Raw genomic sequence first — 15,267 nt, forward strand, 5'->3', positions numbered from 1 at the left:
ACATGCTGGAACCTATAAACATTTTACACGTTATCTTCCTATTTTCTTACAATAAACCTGCCCCTTCGAGATGGTGTAACTTTCTCAGTTTTCATAGGTGAAAATTAGGATTCCGTTGATGTTATCCTAGCATCAGTATTTTCCAGAGCTCACACTAATAATTTAGCCACTTTCCCACTATTTCAAGCCGTTGATTATCTACATATATGTTGTCTGTTTCCTAACAATCAGTTATGACTGTTAATTCCGTATCAATAACCCTCTTCCATCAGGGGTACTTTCGTGCTATCTCCTTACTGTTGCTCAACATTTAATATTGGAGGAGTGCATTTAATTTTCATTTTAAGTGAAACAAAATACACATCAGAAGGAATGTAAAAAAAAAGTCATGAATTCATTTCAAAGTGATTTAGGGTTATCTCCTATTTTGGATTATTGGGGATAATCAAGAGTTGATTGTAGTAAATTATAGCCACAGTGTTCTAAATGACACTTCTCCAAAAGTGTAGTCAGAAAGCAGTCATGTGCTTAGAGTGTCTACTTCCACATTTTCTTGTGTATGCGTAATTTGTCATTTTGTCATATGGGCAGCTACTTTTTACCTAAGAAAAATATTACAGAACACCTCACCCAATAGCTTACAACAATCCACAAACTAGCTTATTAACCCCTGCCCAAATTAGAAACTTCATCTGCATACTTAAGTGAATGTGAGAAAAGAAGGCAATTCTCTTGGTTAGTAGCCACAGAATCCAACTCTGATGTTATTTAAGGATATCAAAACATAGAATCCACGGCAAAGCAGAAGATCCCAGATTCAGAAAACAACAACTAGAAAAGATGAGCTTATTCAACCTCAATGCAGTTTCTCTTTCTGTATCTCTTCAGTGTGGATGCAGTCTCATTGCAGAAGAAATTTATAATCATTCTTGCTTGCTTCTATCTCTGAGCAATCAGCTTTATTGGGAACAACCCCATCTCCCCCGATGGTGCTGTTACTTAGATCTGGACACAGGAGAGTCAGTGTGAGCTGGAATCCATCCCAGTTTGTGCTCCTACTTGGAGCAGCAAGTTGGTTTTGTTGGGGTTTTTTTTTGTTTTTTAAAAAGAGGCAAAGGCAATTTAGTTAAGATTAAATTTAAAGGATAAGGGGTTTTTTTTTTTCAACAAATTGTGCAGGAAAGCTGTACATCCACATGCAAAAAGTAAAGAATCTAAACACAAACCTTATACCTTTCATAAAATGAATACATGGATCATAGACCTAAGTGTAAAATCCAAGACTATAAACCTCTGAGAAGATAACTTAGGAAAATATCTAGATGACTTTGGCTCTGGTGATGATAAATTCACACATGTTTAGATGCAACATTTTATATACAACACCAAAAATGTGATATATGAAAGAAAAAATGATAAATTAGACTTCATTAAAATGAAAACCTTCTGCTCTGAAAAATGACAATGTCAAGAGAATAAAAAGACAAGCCACAGACTAGGAGGAAGCATTCTTAAAAGATGCATCTGATAAAGACCGTTAAACAAAATATATACAGAAATTCAAGAAAACAAAACAACTTAATTAAAAAATGGGTCAAAGGACTTAACACAGGGGTGTCGAACTCATTTTCACCAGGGGCCACATAAGCCTCGGTTACCTTAAAAGGGCTGAAATAATTTTAGGACTGTTTAAATCTAACTACTCCTTAACTGTTAAGGAGTTGAAATTACATTCAGTCCCTTGAAGGCAACCATAAATTTTAGAAGAAACTCCTGGACCTCATCAAACTAATTCCATTTCCAGCCCTGAACAAGAATATTTTATGTTTAATGCAAGATTGGATGAATTATAAGCCCACTGTATTCCCCAGAATCTGTCTATATGACATAGTATCAAAAGAGAACAAAAATGAAAGCAAAATGATTGGATGTGTTAATCTTAGGACAAAATAACTTTATCTTTGAAATAGCTAGTTAAAATCTTTGGTGTTGAAAATTGTTTCTGGGAGTTCTGGCCTAGATGGAGGTATAAGTAGAAACACTTCATTTCTTTGTACAACCAAAACAATAACAACCAATTTAAAAACAATAAACAACCAGAACTGCCAGAAAATCAAACTGCATGGAACTCCAACAACCAAGGAGTTAAAGAAATATTCATCCATACCGGTAGGAGGGGCAGAGAAGGGTAGCCAGCAGAGAGGACAAGCAGCAAGGAGGCAGACCGCATGAGCAAGGTGGGGGCTGGCTGATGGGGAAACTAAAGACTTAAAACCTCTAGCTGTGAAATCCTTGGGGGGGGGGGCGTTGCAAAGGTAGGAGAAATTCCCAGTCTCACAGGAAAGTTTGTTGGAGAGGCCCATGGGATCCTATAATGTACACAGCCCACCTACCTGGGAATCAGCACCTGAAAGGGCAATATCCACTTGTGGGAAGTGAGGGAAGTGAAAGAAAGTGGGGCTAGAGTGGAGCAAGCAAACGGCATTGTTCCCTCTTGGATACCTCCCCCACAGACAGCATCACAATGCAACAACTTGGGTTGCCCCACACTGGCGAATACCTAAGGCTCCACCCCTTACAACATAACAGGTGTGCTAAAACAAAGAAATATGGCCCAAATGAAAGAACACATCAAAACTCCAGAAAAAAGAGCTAGGCAATGAGGAGATAGGCAACCTATCAGATGCAGAGTTCAAAACATTCGTAATCAGGATGCTTGCAGAAATGATTGAGTTCAGTCACAAAATGAAGGAAGAAATGAAGGCTATACAAAGTGAAATAAAGCAAAATATACAGGGAACCAACAGTAAAGGGAAGGAAACCAGGACTCAAACCAATGATTTGGAGCAGAAGGAAGAGATAAATATCCAACCAGAACAGAATGAAGACAAAAGAATTCCAAAAAATGAGGAGAGCCTTAGGAACCTCCGGAATAACTTTAAGTGTTCCAACATCCAAATCATAGGGGTGCCAGAAGGAGAAGAGGAAGAGCAACAAATTGAAAACTTATTTGAACAAATAATGAAGGAGAAATACCCTGATCTGGCAAAGGAAATAGACTTCTAGGAAGTCCAGAAAGCTCAGGGAACCCCAAAGAAACTGGACCCAAGGAGGAACACACCAAGGTACATCATAATCAAGCTACCCAAGATTAAAGATAAGGAAAGAATCTTAAAAGCAGCAAGAGGAAAGGAGAGAGTTACCTACAAAGGAGTTCCCAGGAGACTATCAGCTGATTTCTCAAAAGAAACCTTACAGGCAAGAAGGTACTGGAAAGAAGTATTTGAAGTCATGAAAGGCAAGGACCTCCATCCAAGAAGACTTTATCCAGCAAAGCTATCATTTATAATAGAAGGGCAGATAAAGTGCTTCCCAGATAAGGTCAAGTTAAAGAAGTTCATCACCACCAAACACTTATTATATCAAATGTTAAAGGGACTTATCAAAGAAAAAGAAGATGATCAAAACTATGAACAGTAAAATGACAACAAACTCACAACTATCAACAACTGAACCTAAAAAACAAAAACTAATCAAACAACTAGAACAGGAACAGATTCACAGAAATAGAGATCTCATGGAGTGTTATCAGTGGGGAAGGGGAGGGGGGAATAGAGGGTAAAGGGTACAGGGAAGAAGAAGCATAAATAGTAGGTAGAAAGTAAACAGGGGAAGGTTAAGAATAATATAGAGAAGCCAAAGAACTTATATGTACAACCTGTGGACATGAACTAAGGGGGGGGGGGTCAGAATGCTAAAGGGTAAGGGGGTGCATGGCAAAGGATGGATAAAGCAAGAAAAAAAATGGGACAACTATAATAGCATAATCAATAAAATATACTTAAAAATTTTTAAGTAAAAAAAAAAGAAAATTATTTCTGCCATTGAGGAACTATTAACATAAAAGTATTTTAATACTATCAAATCATTACTATCTGGTTCACAAGCTATCTTAAATTTAAAGTTCTTTCTAGCAATTAGATGGCCAAGAACACAAAATATGAAATAAATGGCCTTGACTCAGGTCAAACATATATGCATATCTACCCTGGACAAACCCTCCTAAATTAGGTAGAGTGAAAAAGCACAATTTGAATGGAAGCCACTGATTAGTTATGTGACCTGCTCTGGTAAATAACTTATTCTTCCTGGACCAGTTTCAACATATGCTAAGTAAGAATAAAAATATTACATTTTCTTTTTGCTTCACAAGATTATGACTATTACTAAGTAATGTGTGTGTAAGTACCTCATATATTGTAAAGCATCACATAAATTAGGGTTGTTACCTTATGATTGCTGGTGTCTTTAAGTATATATGCTGTAGAGAAAAGCTTACAACATAATTTTAATTGCATATGTAATCCAATAATTTAAAATTAAAAATATAAAACAAGTTAACACCTTATAGAAATTCCTCTGGACCTACTGAATGTACTTGCACAACTGGGAGTGGTAAGCTCAAGAGAGCAAGATGAGGAATGATGAGGAGTCACAGCAAAGGAGAGGGGACTTGTATTCCTCACATAAAAAAAAATGTAGAATTTAATTGCTTAGGTAGAATTTTGGTGGTTATGTGAGCTAAATGTACGAGAGTGCCCTAGAATCTTACACATAGTAAACACTCAATAAATTTGGGTGGAATAAATGAATTTTATATATGAGTAAATCAAATCTTCAAGGTGACTTAGAAAGGTACGTGATAGAACTAGAACCAAGACGAAGACCAAGACAGGAGAATTCGAAACCAGAATTCTCTCCACGCTGCTCTCTTTTTATATGTGCCACGTCACCTCTCATTGGGGAAATAAACAGCTGTAACAACTGGGCACCAGAGCCTTTCCTTTCATTAAGTTAGGGTTTCAAATTGTAGTATCTCTTTTAGTCACTATGATGAGTTGACACTTATAGAGATAAAGCTAGATTCAGAATTTTAGGTAAACGAAAGGTTCAACATGACAGCAAGATTAGACTCCCAGAAAAGCCTTGATTTCTGTCACTGGAAAGAAGCAATGAAATTAAGCTGAAGGATCTGCCCACAGGAAAAGAACCAAAAGAAAAGGTGAACACCTCTAGGCAACGATATATGTGTCTCTGTTTGACAATGCCCTATGTTCAGGCTGTTTGGTTGTGAACTATTTTTTAATATATGTGGATACAAATATATAAAATAGGAATTGTATATATATTTATTTTAGAAAATAATCTACATAACAATAAAGTGTATTGTTACTAAATGTTTCTCCCACAATCAGTACTATTATCGGCATTTATCTAAGGAGAGATAATATAAGCTGTTTCACTTTCAGCCAACATGCATTAATGCAGAAGATCATCAGTGCTCTCAGCAATGAGCACTCACTGTTCTTCCCAGTCTAGTGTGTTTTGCAACCCATAGGGTTGTATGGGTTAGATGGGTTGCAAAACAGCCTTTGGAGCTTCACTGCATGCCATTTATTTGCTGCCTGACAACCTGTCTTAACCTATAAACCTGTACAAATAATAATCCCAGATTTGCCATAAAATATTTAAAAACCATAGATTTTTATAAATTAATAAATTCTCAGAAATGATTGATAATATAAGAACTTACAGACTAATAAATAGTACCGTACTTCAAAATTTGTAGACTTAATTTAGATATTTGAAAAAATATACAGTCAACCCTTGAATAATATGGGGTTTGAGGTGCTGACCCTTGGGCAGTCGAACATTCATGTGTATATTTTGTGTGTATATTTTGACTCTCCCAAAACTTAGCTATAGCTGTTCCTTGGTATCCACTGGGGATTGGTTCCAGGACCCCATGAATATGAAAACTCACCGTTGCTCAAGTCACTTATACATAATGCTATAAAACAATACATTGTGTAGGCCCTCTGACTCCAAGGATTCCCAACTACAGATGGAAAATACTGTGTTCAATCCACAGTTGGTCGAATCCATGCATGCAAAAACCAGGATGTGAGATCCACCTGTATATTCATGGAAAAAAAAGTGAGTATAAATGGACCTGCGCAATTCAAACTCATGTTGTTCAAGAGTCCACTGTACTAAAAATGTATGAGGTAGGCATGAAATGCAAGAAGTTAGAAAACAACACAATTAACAAAAACAGAGTAAAAAGAAGAAATAAAATAATTTATAGTAAGCGGATATTAAAAGTAGTATAAAACAAAGAAAAAATTAGAGAGATAAACAAAGCCAAAAATTGATCCAAATTTATGAAAATCTTCATAAAGAAAAATATAAAAGAAATAATATTAAGAATGAGAAGAGAATTTTACTATGGATTCAGCAGAAATGAAAAACATATAAGATAGTTTCATAAACAGTAGAATGTATTACCCAGCAAAGTTGAAGATGTAAGTACCATACAACTAGCAATTCAATCATAGCACAAGCTCCAGAAAGACTCGCACATCCTATTCATCCATGTTCAGAATTCAGCCCGCCAGAAGGAAAAAAGAGATCTAGGTGGCTCTGCGGCAAAGCACGTTCTCTGTCTGGTGAAGCTACATTGAACTAGAGTTGATGTGTCAGCAGCAAAGCAATTAGCCAAAATTCTGGGACAATAGTGCCTATGCTTATCATCAATCAGTGTTAATTTGGTTTTCCAAGAACTTGGACACACCAGGAGGAGAGAGAGGGCTGCTACACACTGGGAGGAGGAACTTTCATGACAGCTGCTGTCTGCAGCATGCTCAGAGGTGGCAAGGTAAGACAAGACAGCAGCCACCACACTACTGTGATTTAGGCTGAGCACCAGGTAGGCACACTTCTACTTGAGGATTCTCATTCCAGGGATGTAGCTATGGATCCACTTTTGCACCTAACAGCAGAAATGCAGAAGCCTGTTTGCAAAAGTTGTCCTTTACTCCCTATAACTTTACTGAGTAAGAAATTACTATTCAGCTATGTTTTGGTGAAGCAAAAGGGCACAATAGATCATTATATGGGACCATTCTAAGAGTAAATTTTTGAATCTGTGTCTCCTCTCTTTGAGAATAAAACTAAATTGTTTTTGCAAGGCTCTGAAATTCTTCTCTCAATCACTATATTGTGAAATAGCACTCAGAATACACCAAACTCTGATGTTGCAGAAAATTCTGTGAAAGGTGGAATTTTCTCTTGTATGTGAGACTGAAGAATCCAAAAGGTTTTATAAATTTCTACCAGAAACAATATCATCTCTTCAACTAGTAGACATTTTTCCTCACAATATGGGTGTTAACCCCTAATTATAAAGGCCTGGATGTTAGAGAGCCACTTCTGTTAGCCCTTAGCTGATGATTCCTGCCATCGCATTTTTATAGATTTCATTTCCTTGGATTTTGTGCTAGGTGGATATTTATTTACTTTCTAATCTCAAAACTACCTAGAGATAAATATAAGTTGGAATTTGTCTGTTTTATCTTCTTTATTTAAAATTTGCTGTTATTCAAAATAGAAACTGAAGCTTAGATCCATGAAACAAACTGACAGTAGCCAGTGTGGAACGGGGCAGGGGGTGGAGGGGGTGGATGCACAAAACTGGATAAAAGATGGTGAAAGTATTAACCAAAGAAAATTTATACACAACTCATGGACACAATGTTGGGCCAGTGTTGGGAGGGGAGATCGATGTTGGGAGGGGAGACAGTGGGGCTGGCTGGAGGTGGGGAAAGGGAGAGAAAGTAGGAACAACTGCAACAACATAAATACAAATAAACAAAATTGTTTAAGTAAATAAGAAAAATAGGTTTAGCATTAAAAAATAATAAAAAAAACATTCGCTGTCATTAACTCATATTTTCTTTGTGCTTCCTGTTTAATAAACAATTCTATTATTGGGTTTATAGATGCAAATTCAACTCCTCAGCTAGAAACACAATAACCATGTAGCATATAAAATTCTGACAAATAATGCCATAAAGTTTTAAAATGATCTTTAAGATAAGGATTCTTTTCTCAAAAATAGCTTAAGGGAAATAACGTTCATAGTTCTAAATCTTAAAGCATCATAAGGTAATAAATTCAGTCTGATACATTCTACACATGTGTAGGTTTTTATAATTTCATTTGTTAGTTTGGAAGATCTCCTGAACGAGAAATTTTTAGGCAAAGGCTAAATCTTGATGGGAATATTATAGGTAGAATTTAAGCATTAAATGAGTGATTCATTTAATGACCTTGCAAGTCACTTCCATCCCTGAGTCTCTACCTTTAGATTTATCATTAAAAAATAGTGGATAATTAACTTAAGGACCGTATGGCCTAAATTGACCTATGAATTTAGAAAAGTTCTTCATACAAATACAATTTTTTTCAGAGACCTTATTAAAATATCATTATAAAGTTATTGAACAATAAGAGTTTACCCCCAAAAATATTAAGTTTAGTTTGTCCCACCACCGGCATGTTTACAGTCACTCATATGCACAGGTAAACTGCAAAATCCTGTTCTGAGGCGGTAGCCACTTAAAAAACCTTGACAGACTAAGTCATTCAGTTTAGCTGCTGCAAATCCGCCCCCTGTTGGGAGACATCCTCTGGCAGTTAACTGCAGGTGACTGGGAGCCAAGCCCCAGTTCTTCGTCTGATTCCGAAGGTATGGTAACTCTTTGACGCTCCTTCATGAGCACGCTGTTTTTAAATCTACCTCACAATCACCATGTAACTTGTACATCTTTAAGAATAAACTGTGTTATCTAGAACAGGATCAATTCTCTCTCAAATTTTTATCATTATATGTTTTCACTTGACTAAACTTAAGTTGTTACTACTAGAGAACCACTGAGTTTCTGAACCAAGCAATTAATCCAGGATAAAAGATTTCAAACTTTAAAAGCCAATTAATTTATTCTTCCTTTCACCCACAGGTCTACCCACGGATAGCGCCGGCATTTTGGCACTACCTGCGGGTAGAAGTGAGTAGCGGGTACTTCAACTTTCCCACCTTTGCTCCTTGCTCCCTGCTGGTGTGGTCTGATCCGACGTGTGCATTTTGCTCAAGGTGCAGCCGCCATTCTGTGCAAACATGCTCTTCCACCACCACCATTCCTCAGAGTGGGATCAGAAATCCAAATCACTAAAAATACAGTGCAGTTCACATAAGATTAACCATCTTCAATTTCCAAATCAAGACCATTATCATATACATCCTAATGATAAATAACTAATTGCTAAAATATGGAAAACTATGCTTACACCTCCTTTTAATCTATACTTTTGATGTTCTGGGCATAATTTCTCAGTTTAACTTTGGAAAGCCTCTAGGAAAAAGTAGAATATCTCTGCTTCATTTCCATTTTCTTCTTTTCTGTCCCCAGGAGCATGAGCAGCTCACCTATTCCTCCACGAGGTCCAAGGCCCCCAGTGTCATCATCACAGGTCTCAAGCCAGCCACCAAGTACATATTTCATATCCGAGTGAGGACTACAACAGGATACAGTGGCTACAGTCAGAAGTTTGAATTTGAAACAGGAGATGAAAGTAAGTTTTCACACAAGGACATAAAGCAAGGTGTTAATTTAGTACATTCCAGTAGTTACAAATCTAATGTCCCAAATTTTTAGTAGTCTTATCAAACAGGATTCTGTTCATACAGTCATATTAGTTAATGATTTAGTGTTATCACTAAATATTTCCATGAAATGCCTTGCATTACCATAATTGTAATGTGGCCCAAATATGTCTCTTTATGCAGAATTCATCATTTACACTATAACATAGAGTTTCAGTGGGTGGTGCTAGCCTAAGTGTTCATCAGTGTTGGCATCAAATATGATACTAATGAAAACGGGAAGAGAATAAAGCCATGAGCAAATGTTCAAAATTATGCAGCTTTGGCTTATTATCTGTTACATCAATAAAAACAGTGGTCAAGAGACAGATTCCACTGAAATGCACATTGTAAGTTTAAATATTGGTGCGTAAGCTTACTCAAATTTATTAGAAATTCAAATTAATTAGTAACTGAAATTAATTTCATAGGCTCAACACATTGAAAACCAAAATGGGAGATGAAGGGAGTGAGGTATTTCAACATCACATAATTGAAGCCTTGAAATGTCTTATTCATTCTAAACCCAGCTCTACCATTGAATTTTTTTTAGCTTTCTGGTTCATCTTACTGCTCTTTTTGTAAGGATAATATGGGTGGCTCTTGCAATGTTCCTGATTAGGAAATGTCTAAATATCTAATCATAATAAAATCATATTTCTATCATTGATAAAATACTTGTAATCCTATAAGGATTCAAGAATAGAAAGTGTATTATAAAACTCTTTATGAATAATGGCAATAATAGCTACCATTTATTGAGCTTCTAATAAATACCAGAAGTGATGTGAAGTATTTACATGTATTATCTCATTTAAGCCTTTCATGATTCAATGAGACAAGTATTATTTTCCTAATTTTACTTGTGGAAACAAAAGCCTAGAGAAGTTGGGCCATTTGTGTAGATTCATGCAGCTGGTGAGAAGCTAAGCTAAAATTTGAGGGCTGTTTTCTGTACTCTGAGCTACTCTGTTATCTTGCCAAGTCTTTTCATTTGAATTATTAATAAGGCTAATGATAAAACAACTAAGTAGGCCACAGTTTTTGTCTAGTTTGTCACTCCCTCAAAGGGATGGAACAGATGTTTTGTTATTTTTATGCTGGTGAACAATATTGATCCATAGGAAATACTTTGTCAAGACTTGGGCCAGGTACCGAGGCAAGGAAGCAGCTCCAGGGAGAAGTCACACCATTGTCCTGTCAAGGCTCTGTTTACTCGTTGCATCCCTGTGCCTCAGTTTTCTTGCTTTATTTCACATGTGAAGAAATTCACCTACCTTCTTAAAAGTATGACGTTTTGAGTATTATTTCATTTTAGAAATGCAGTCTCAGGCAAACTCGTAGGGCTAAATCTAGGTGAGTCATTTGTGTTCATCTGAGATTTCTGGACAAGGCAATCTAGTCTAATAAGAAAATAATAAGTTCTGATCTGAATATGAAAAATTTGATTTGGTTTTAACTCTAAATTTCAACTATGCTCAGATGTTACATAAAAGAAAGATGTGTTGAAATTCCTTAACAGAAAAATCCCATATTCACCAATGACCCAGTGCAATATTTATTCATTTGGCAGAAAATGTAGAGGACTCTTAACACATGCCATACTTGACTGAAGTTCTGGGGTTAACAATAATAATAAGAGCTATTCCCTTCACATGATTTATAGTCCAGATTTGTGGGAGGAAAACGAAAATTTGAGTTAAAAATGCAATATTGAATGACATGTACTACCATAAAGATATGTAAAAGGAGCTGTGAGAGCGTAGAGAAGAGGCCCTGGGTCAGCACAAACGGTTTCTGGAAGATGAGCAATCAGGGCTCGTTCTTGAAAGGGGAGTAGTAAAGGAATACCAAAAGCACTCAGGCCTGAGACAGCATGAAAAACTAAAGAACAACAAATAATTTGGTGTGGTTGCAGGGAGGAGACATGGAAGGTAAAATGGTGGGAGCTAAAGCGAGAGAGTTATAAGGGAGAGCGTTATAAATCAGCGTGCTCTAACGGCCATATTAGGGAAAATGGGGTTACGAAGCCATTGAGGAGCAGTAGGAGGATTTTAAATAGGGAGTAATGTGACCAATAACAGGTGTAAGACTAGACCGAGCAATTTACACAAATTACCATTTTAATTCTGACAAGATTATATCTATTTTTAGAAACTTAAGTAGCTTTACCAAAATATGATAACCCATCAGTGGAGGTGCAGGATTGCAGCCTCATAACCATCTGATAATGGCAGCAGCGGACAGTAGAAACCACGCAGTAAAAACCACATTCTGAATTACTGATTAGCAAATGCCATGAAAGTGACTTTTATTAGACCCTGGAAGAGACAAAGTGAGAAGAATCTGAAAAATGTTTGTCTAAACTTGGAGTTTGGGTGTATAGAATGGCTCCCAAGTCAATTTATAGCCTAAGGAAAAGTCATTTAAAGGATCATTTTTTATCTGGTTAGCTTTAAATTGCATTTTCAAAGTATGCTGTTTATATCCAGAAGAGAATTTCTATGAATAATGTCATAGTAGGATATGGATAGGTTTACTATAAATTCAGGGATATAATGATATGAATCCCAATCTACAACATCAGTCTTTTTCTCTCCATACCCTCTAGCTCATCTTTAAATTTTTGTAGCTTTTGTTTTTCAAGTAGTGCCTAAACTATCATAATGTCAACTTTATTATTTTGTTTTCTCATGTGTATTCTGTCTAATTAACTAACTTTACATATACTCATAGAGATGGGCTGTGAGTTAAGGACATTAGGTACTCTCTGATTTAATGGCCTGCTTCAAATTGTTATTTATTTATTTTTATTCATTTTCCTTTTTTAATTTTATTTTTTTATTGTTGTTCAACTACAGTTGTCCCCATTTTCCTCCCACTACTCTCCCCCATCCCACCAACCCCCACCTCCCATACTCAATCCTATCCCTCCTTTGCTTTTGTCCATGGGTCCTTTATACATATTTCTTGACAATGCTTCCCCATTATCTCTCTCCCCCTCCCCTCTGGTCACTGTCAGTTTGTTCTTTATTTCATTGTCTCTGGTTATGTTTTGCTCACTTGTTTGTTTTGTTGATTAGGTTCCACTTATAGGTGAGATCATATAGTATTCGTCTTTTACCACTTAAGTAGTTTACAATTTAATTCTCTTAGGTATTCTCTTTAATTCTCTTAAATTGTAGTTTACAATTTAAATCTCTTAGGTAATTTCTCCATACCTATTCTCCTTGTTTCAACTTTCAATTTGGTAATAACAAGTAAGAAAATAATACAAAATATGGAATAATTTCTTTTCAAAATCATAATGTTCTTAACCACTTGTGCTCTACACATCTAGAGATCCAAGGAGCAATCATGGTGACCTCTCCTGCTCTTTCAAATCAGTGGTTGGAATTGTTTCCAGAGTCAGAATATGCTGGTGGAAACTGGCTAACGCATGTAAAGGTTACTAATTATGACAACTAACATCATTAAAAGAGCCTCTTTAATTTGAGCTAATGGTTTCCTTTCTCCCTAAGTCTACAGAAGAACCTCATTCTGTAAGTATATATGGAGATAGGTAGAGGTAGATAGATGCATAGGTATGCAAAGGGATGAGAGATAGATGATAGGTGATAGACTGACAGATAATAGACAGATACACAGATAAATCAGTAGATATTCACTTATATGTAGTCACAAAAGACTTTTTTTGTGTTTTAATACTATTTCATTTTTCCACTGAGCTGGCAATGCCCTTGTGTATAGCTAACTATCATGTTCACTACCAGCATTCCTTGAGTGCTTATTAAGTACTGGCCTTTTTATTAGGTATTGTAATTGATTCCCTCACCTTCTTAGAGTAAATTTATCAAAATTACTGTAAACTACAGAATCAGTAGTAAGAGAATAAGAATATATAAATATTCTAAGAGGGTCTTCTTGAAAGACAGATGGAAGATAAGTGGTAGTTAGAAGATTTCTAATGTAAGGATTTTCTCAGAATTAAAATAAAATGCCACAAAGTATCAAACACACACATACATATATATACATATTAAATGCAGGTCTTTTTGGCCTGTATGGATGAAACAACAAGAAATTTTAATGGCCTCATATTTGTTATTTATGTTCTTATTTTCTGTAGAAAATGTACTTCTTTTCAATGGAGAAAAAGATGAAAATTAAAATTAAAAATTTATCTACATAACCAATAATAACATCCATATCCCTATAAAGTGCTTAAAAATATATTTGATTTAATTTTTAATAATTTATTGAAATTATAGCCCACATTTTAAAAAAGTAATACAAATAATTAAAAAATAAAGAAGTCAAACATTTGTTCTGACAAATGTTTTCTATATGCAATTTTTAAAATTGCATATAGAAAAATGACATATGCAATTTTAATTACAAATTAAGTGTTAATTCTAAAATTTGGGGGTATTTTAGGTTTAATGACTTTTTTGTTGTCAACATATTTTCCTACTTAAACTTTTTTTTTAAATATCAATTATGTTTGACCCAGCCTACTGATTGAAAGGCACACAATCTGCTTCAATTAATTAGGATAAAATTAGCTAAATCATTATTAACAGCAGCCAAAAATTGGGGAATGATTATTAAAGGTGAAGCATGAAGCTGAAAGAGGTCCAGCTGACCCTGGTAGAGTAATAAAAAGTTAATTAATCATGCAGGAGACAGATTTCATATTTATGAGTCTACCTAGAGGAGGATGAATTTCAGAAATAAGACTTTAATTTGAAATAATCTCCAATCAATAGCACGCTTTCAATGTCGGTATCCAGAGCCATCTAAATGCAAACACCAGTAGGAAAGAATTTTCTAAAAGTTAGATTGAACACAAATTAGCCTACTTTATGAGCTAATGAAAGCCACTTATAATAAGAATTTGTACTTAAGTTGGTTGGATATTTATTCAACATGTCAGAAAGGAAAAATCCTTACTTTTGTTTAGGAGGTTGTAATAGAAGTTTAATATAATTTCTAACATCGAAATTTCATAATAACAGATAATATTTATTGAATTCTAATTATGATTCAAGCTCTGCTCTTTGTGGCTATAAGGTACTTTACATTTGAAGTGGATACTTTTACCATGCTGGTTCTATGGATCCAAAAACTGAAGCACAAAGATGTTTAGAAACTTGCCAGTTTCCCACAGTTAAGGAGTGTTAAAATGGAATATTATGGCATTAGGCCCTTTTCATACTAATGCTCAAAGCCTGGACCAAGTTTCCTTTCTACCCATTCATTGTTTTTACTTTTCTTATTCAGCTTGGTCATTACTTCTAATTGTTCACCTGATTAACTTTCATTCTTACCTCCAATTCTTTACCCTCCCATAACAAATTATGTTTCTTCTTAAAACAATGGGTGTTCAAATATACACACAGATTTTTAGAAGACTGTAATTATTTGTAAATCACCCTACATCATGTTCAGAAGCTATGTGTGTTTTAATGCAGATTTCTGGATTAATGCACATACAGTGGACTAAATATAACTCTAAAGGGGCAAAATAATGCAGTTAATCTGATTGCTTTACATGTGCAGGGACTTGATGAAGAGTAACTATTTGCATAGATAAAGGAAGTCTACCTTTTTTTTGCATTGACAAGAAAAAGATATTTTGCTGCAGCTTTGCCTGTATCAAATAAAGATTTAAATGATGGGAACCAGGCTTATGTACTGTAAGACAGATTGAAGGCCTTAAT

General features: G+C 35.4%; 1 protein-coding gene across 2 annotated transcripts in view; it reads left to right on the plus strand.

Annotated features, from left to right (window-relative positions):
• EPHA6 (EPH receptor A6) overlaps positions 1–15,267 on the plus strand; it is an 876,611-nt gene that overhangs the window by 543,972 nt on the left and 317,372 nt on the right. For both annotated transcript variants that reach the window (XM_053918286.1, XM_053918285.1), the window contains exon 7: positions 9,312–9,474. In XM_053918286.1, the coding sequence (XP_053774261.1) occupies positions 9,312–9,474 (163 nt within the window). The remainder of the gene's footprint in view (positions 1–9,311; positions 9,475–15,267) is intronic.

Source organism: Desmodus rotundus, chromosome 2, assembly GCF_022682495.2.
Source record: "Desmodus rotundus isolate HL8 chromosome 2, HLdesRot8A.1, whole genome shotgun sequence".
Classification (NCBI taxonomy): Eukaryota; Metazoa; Chordata; class Mammalia; order Chiroptera; family Phyllostomidae; genus Desmodus; species Desmodus rotundus.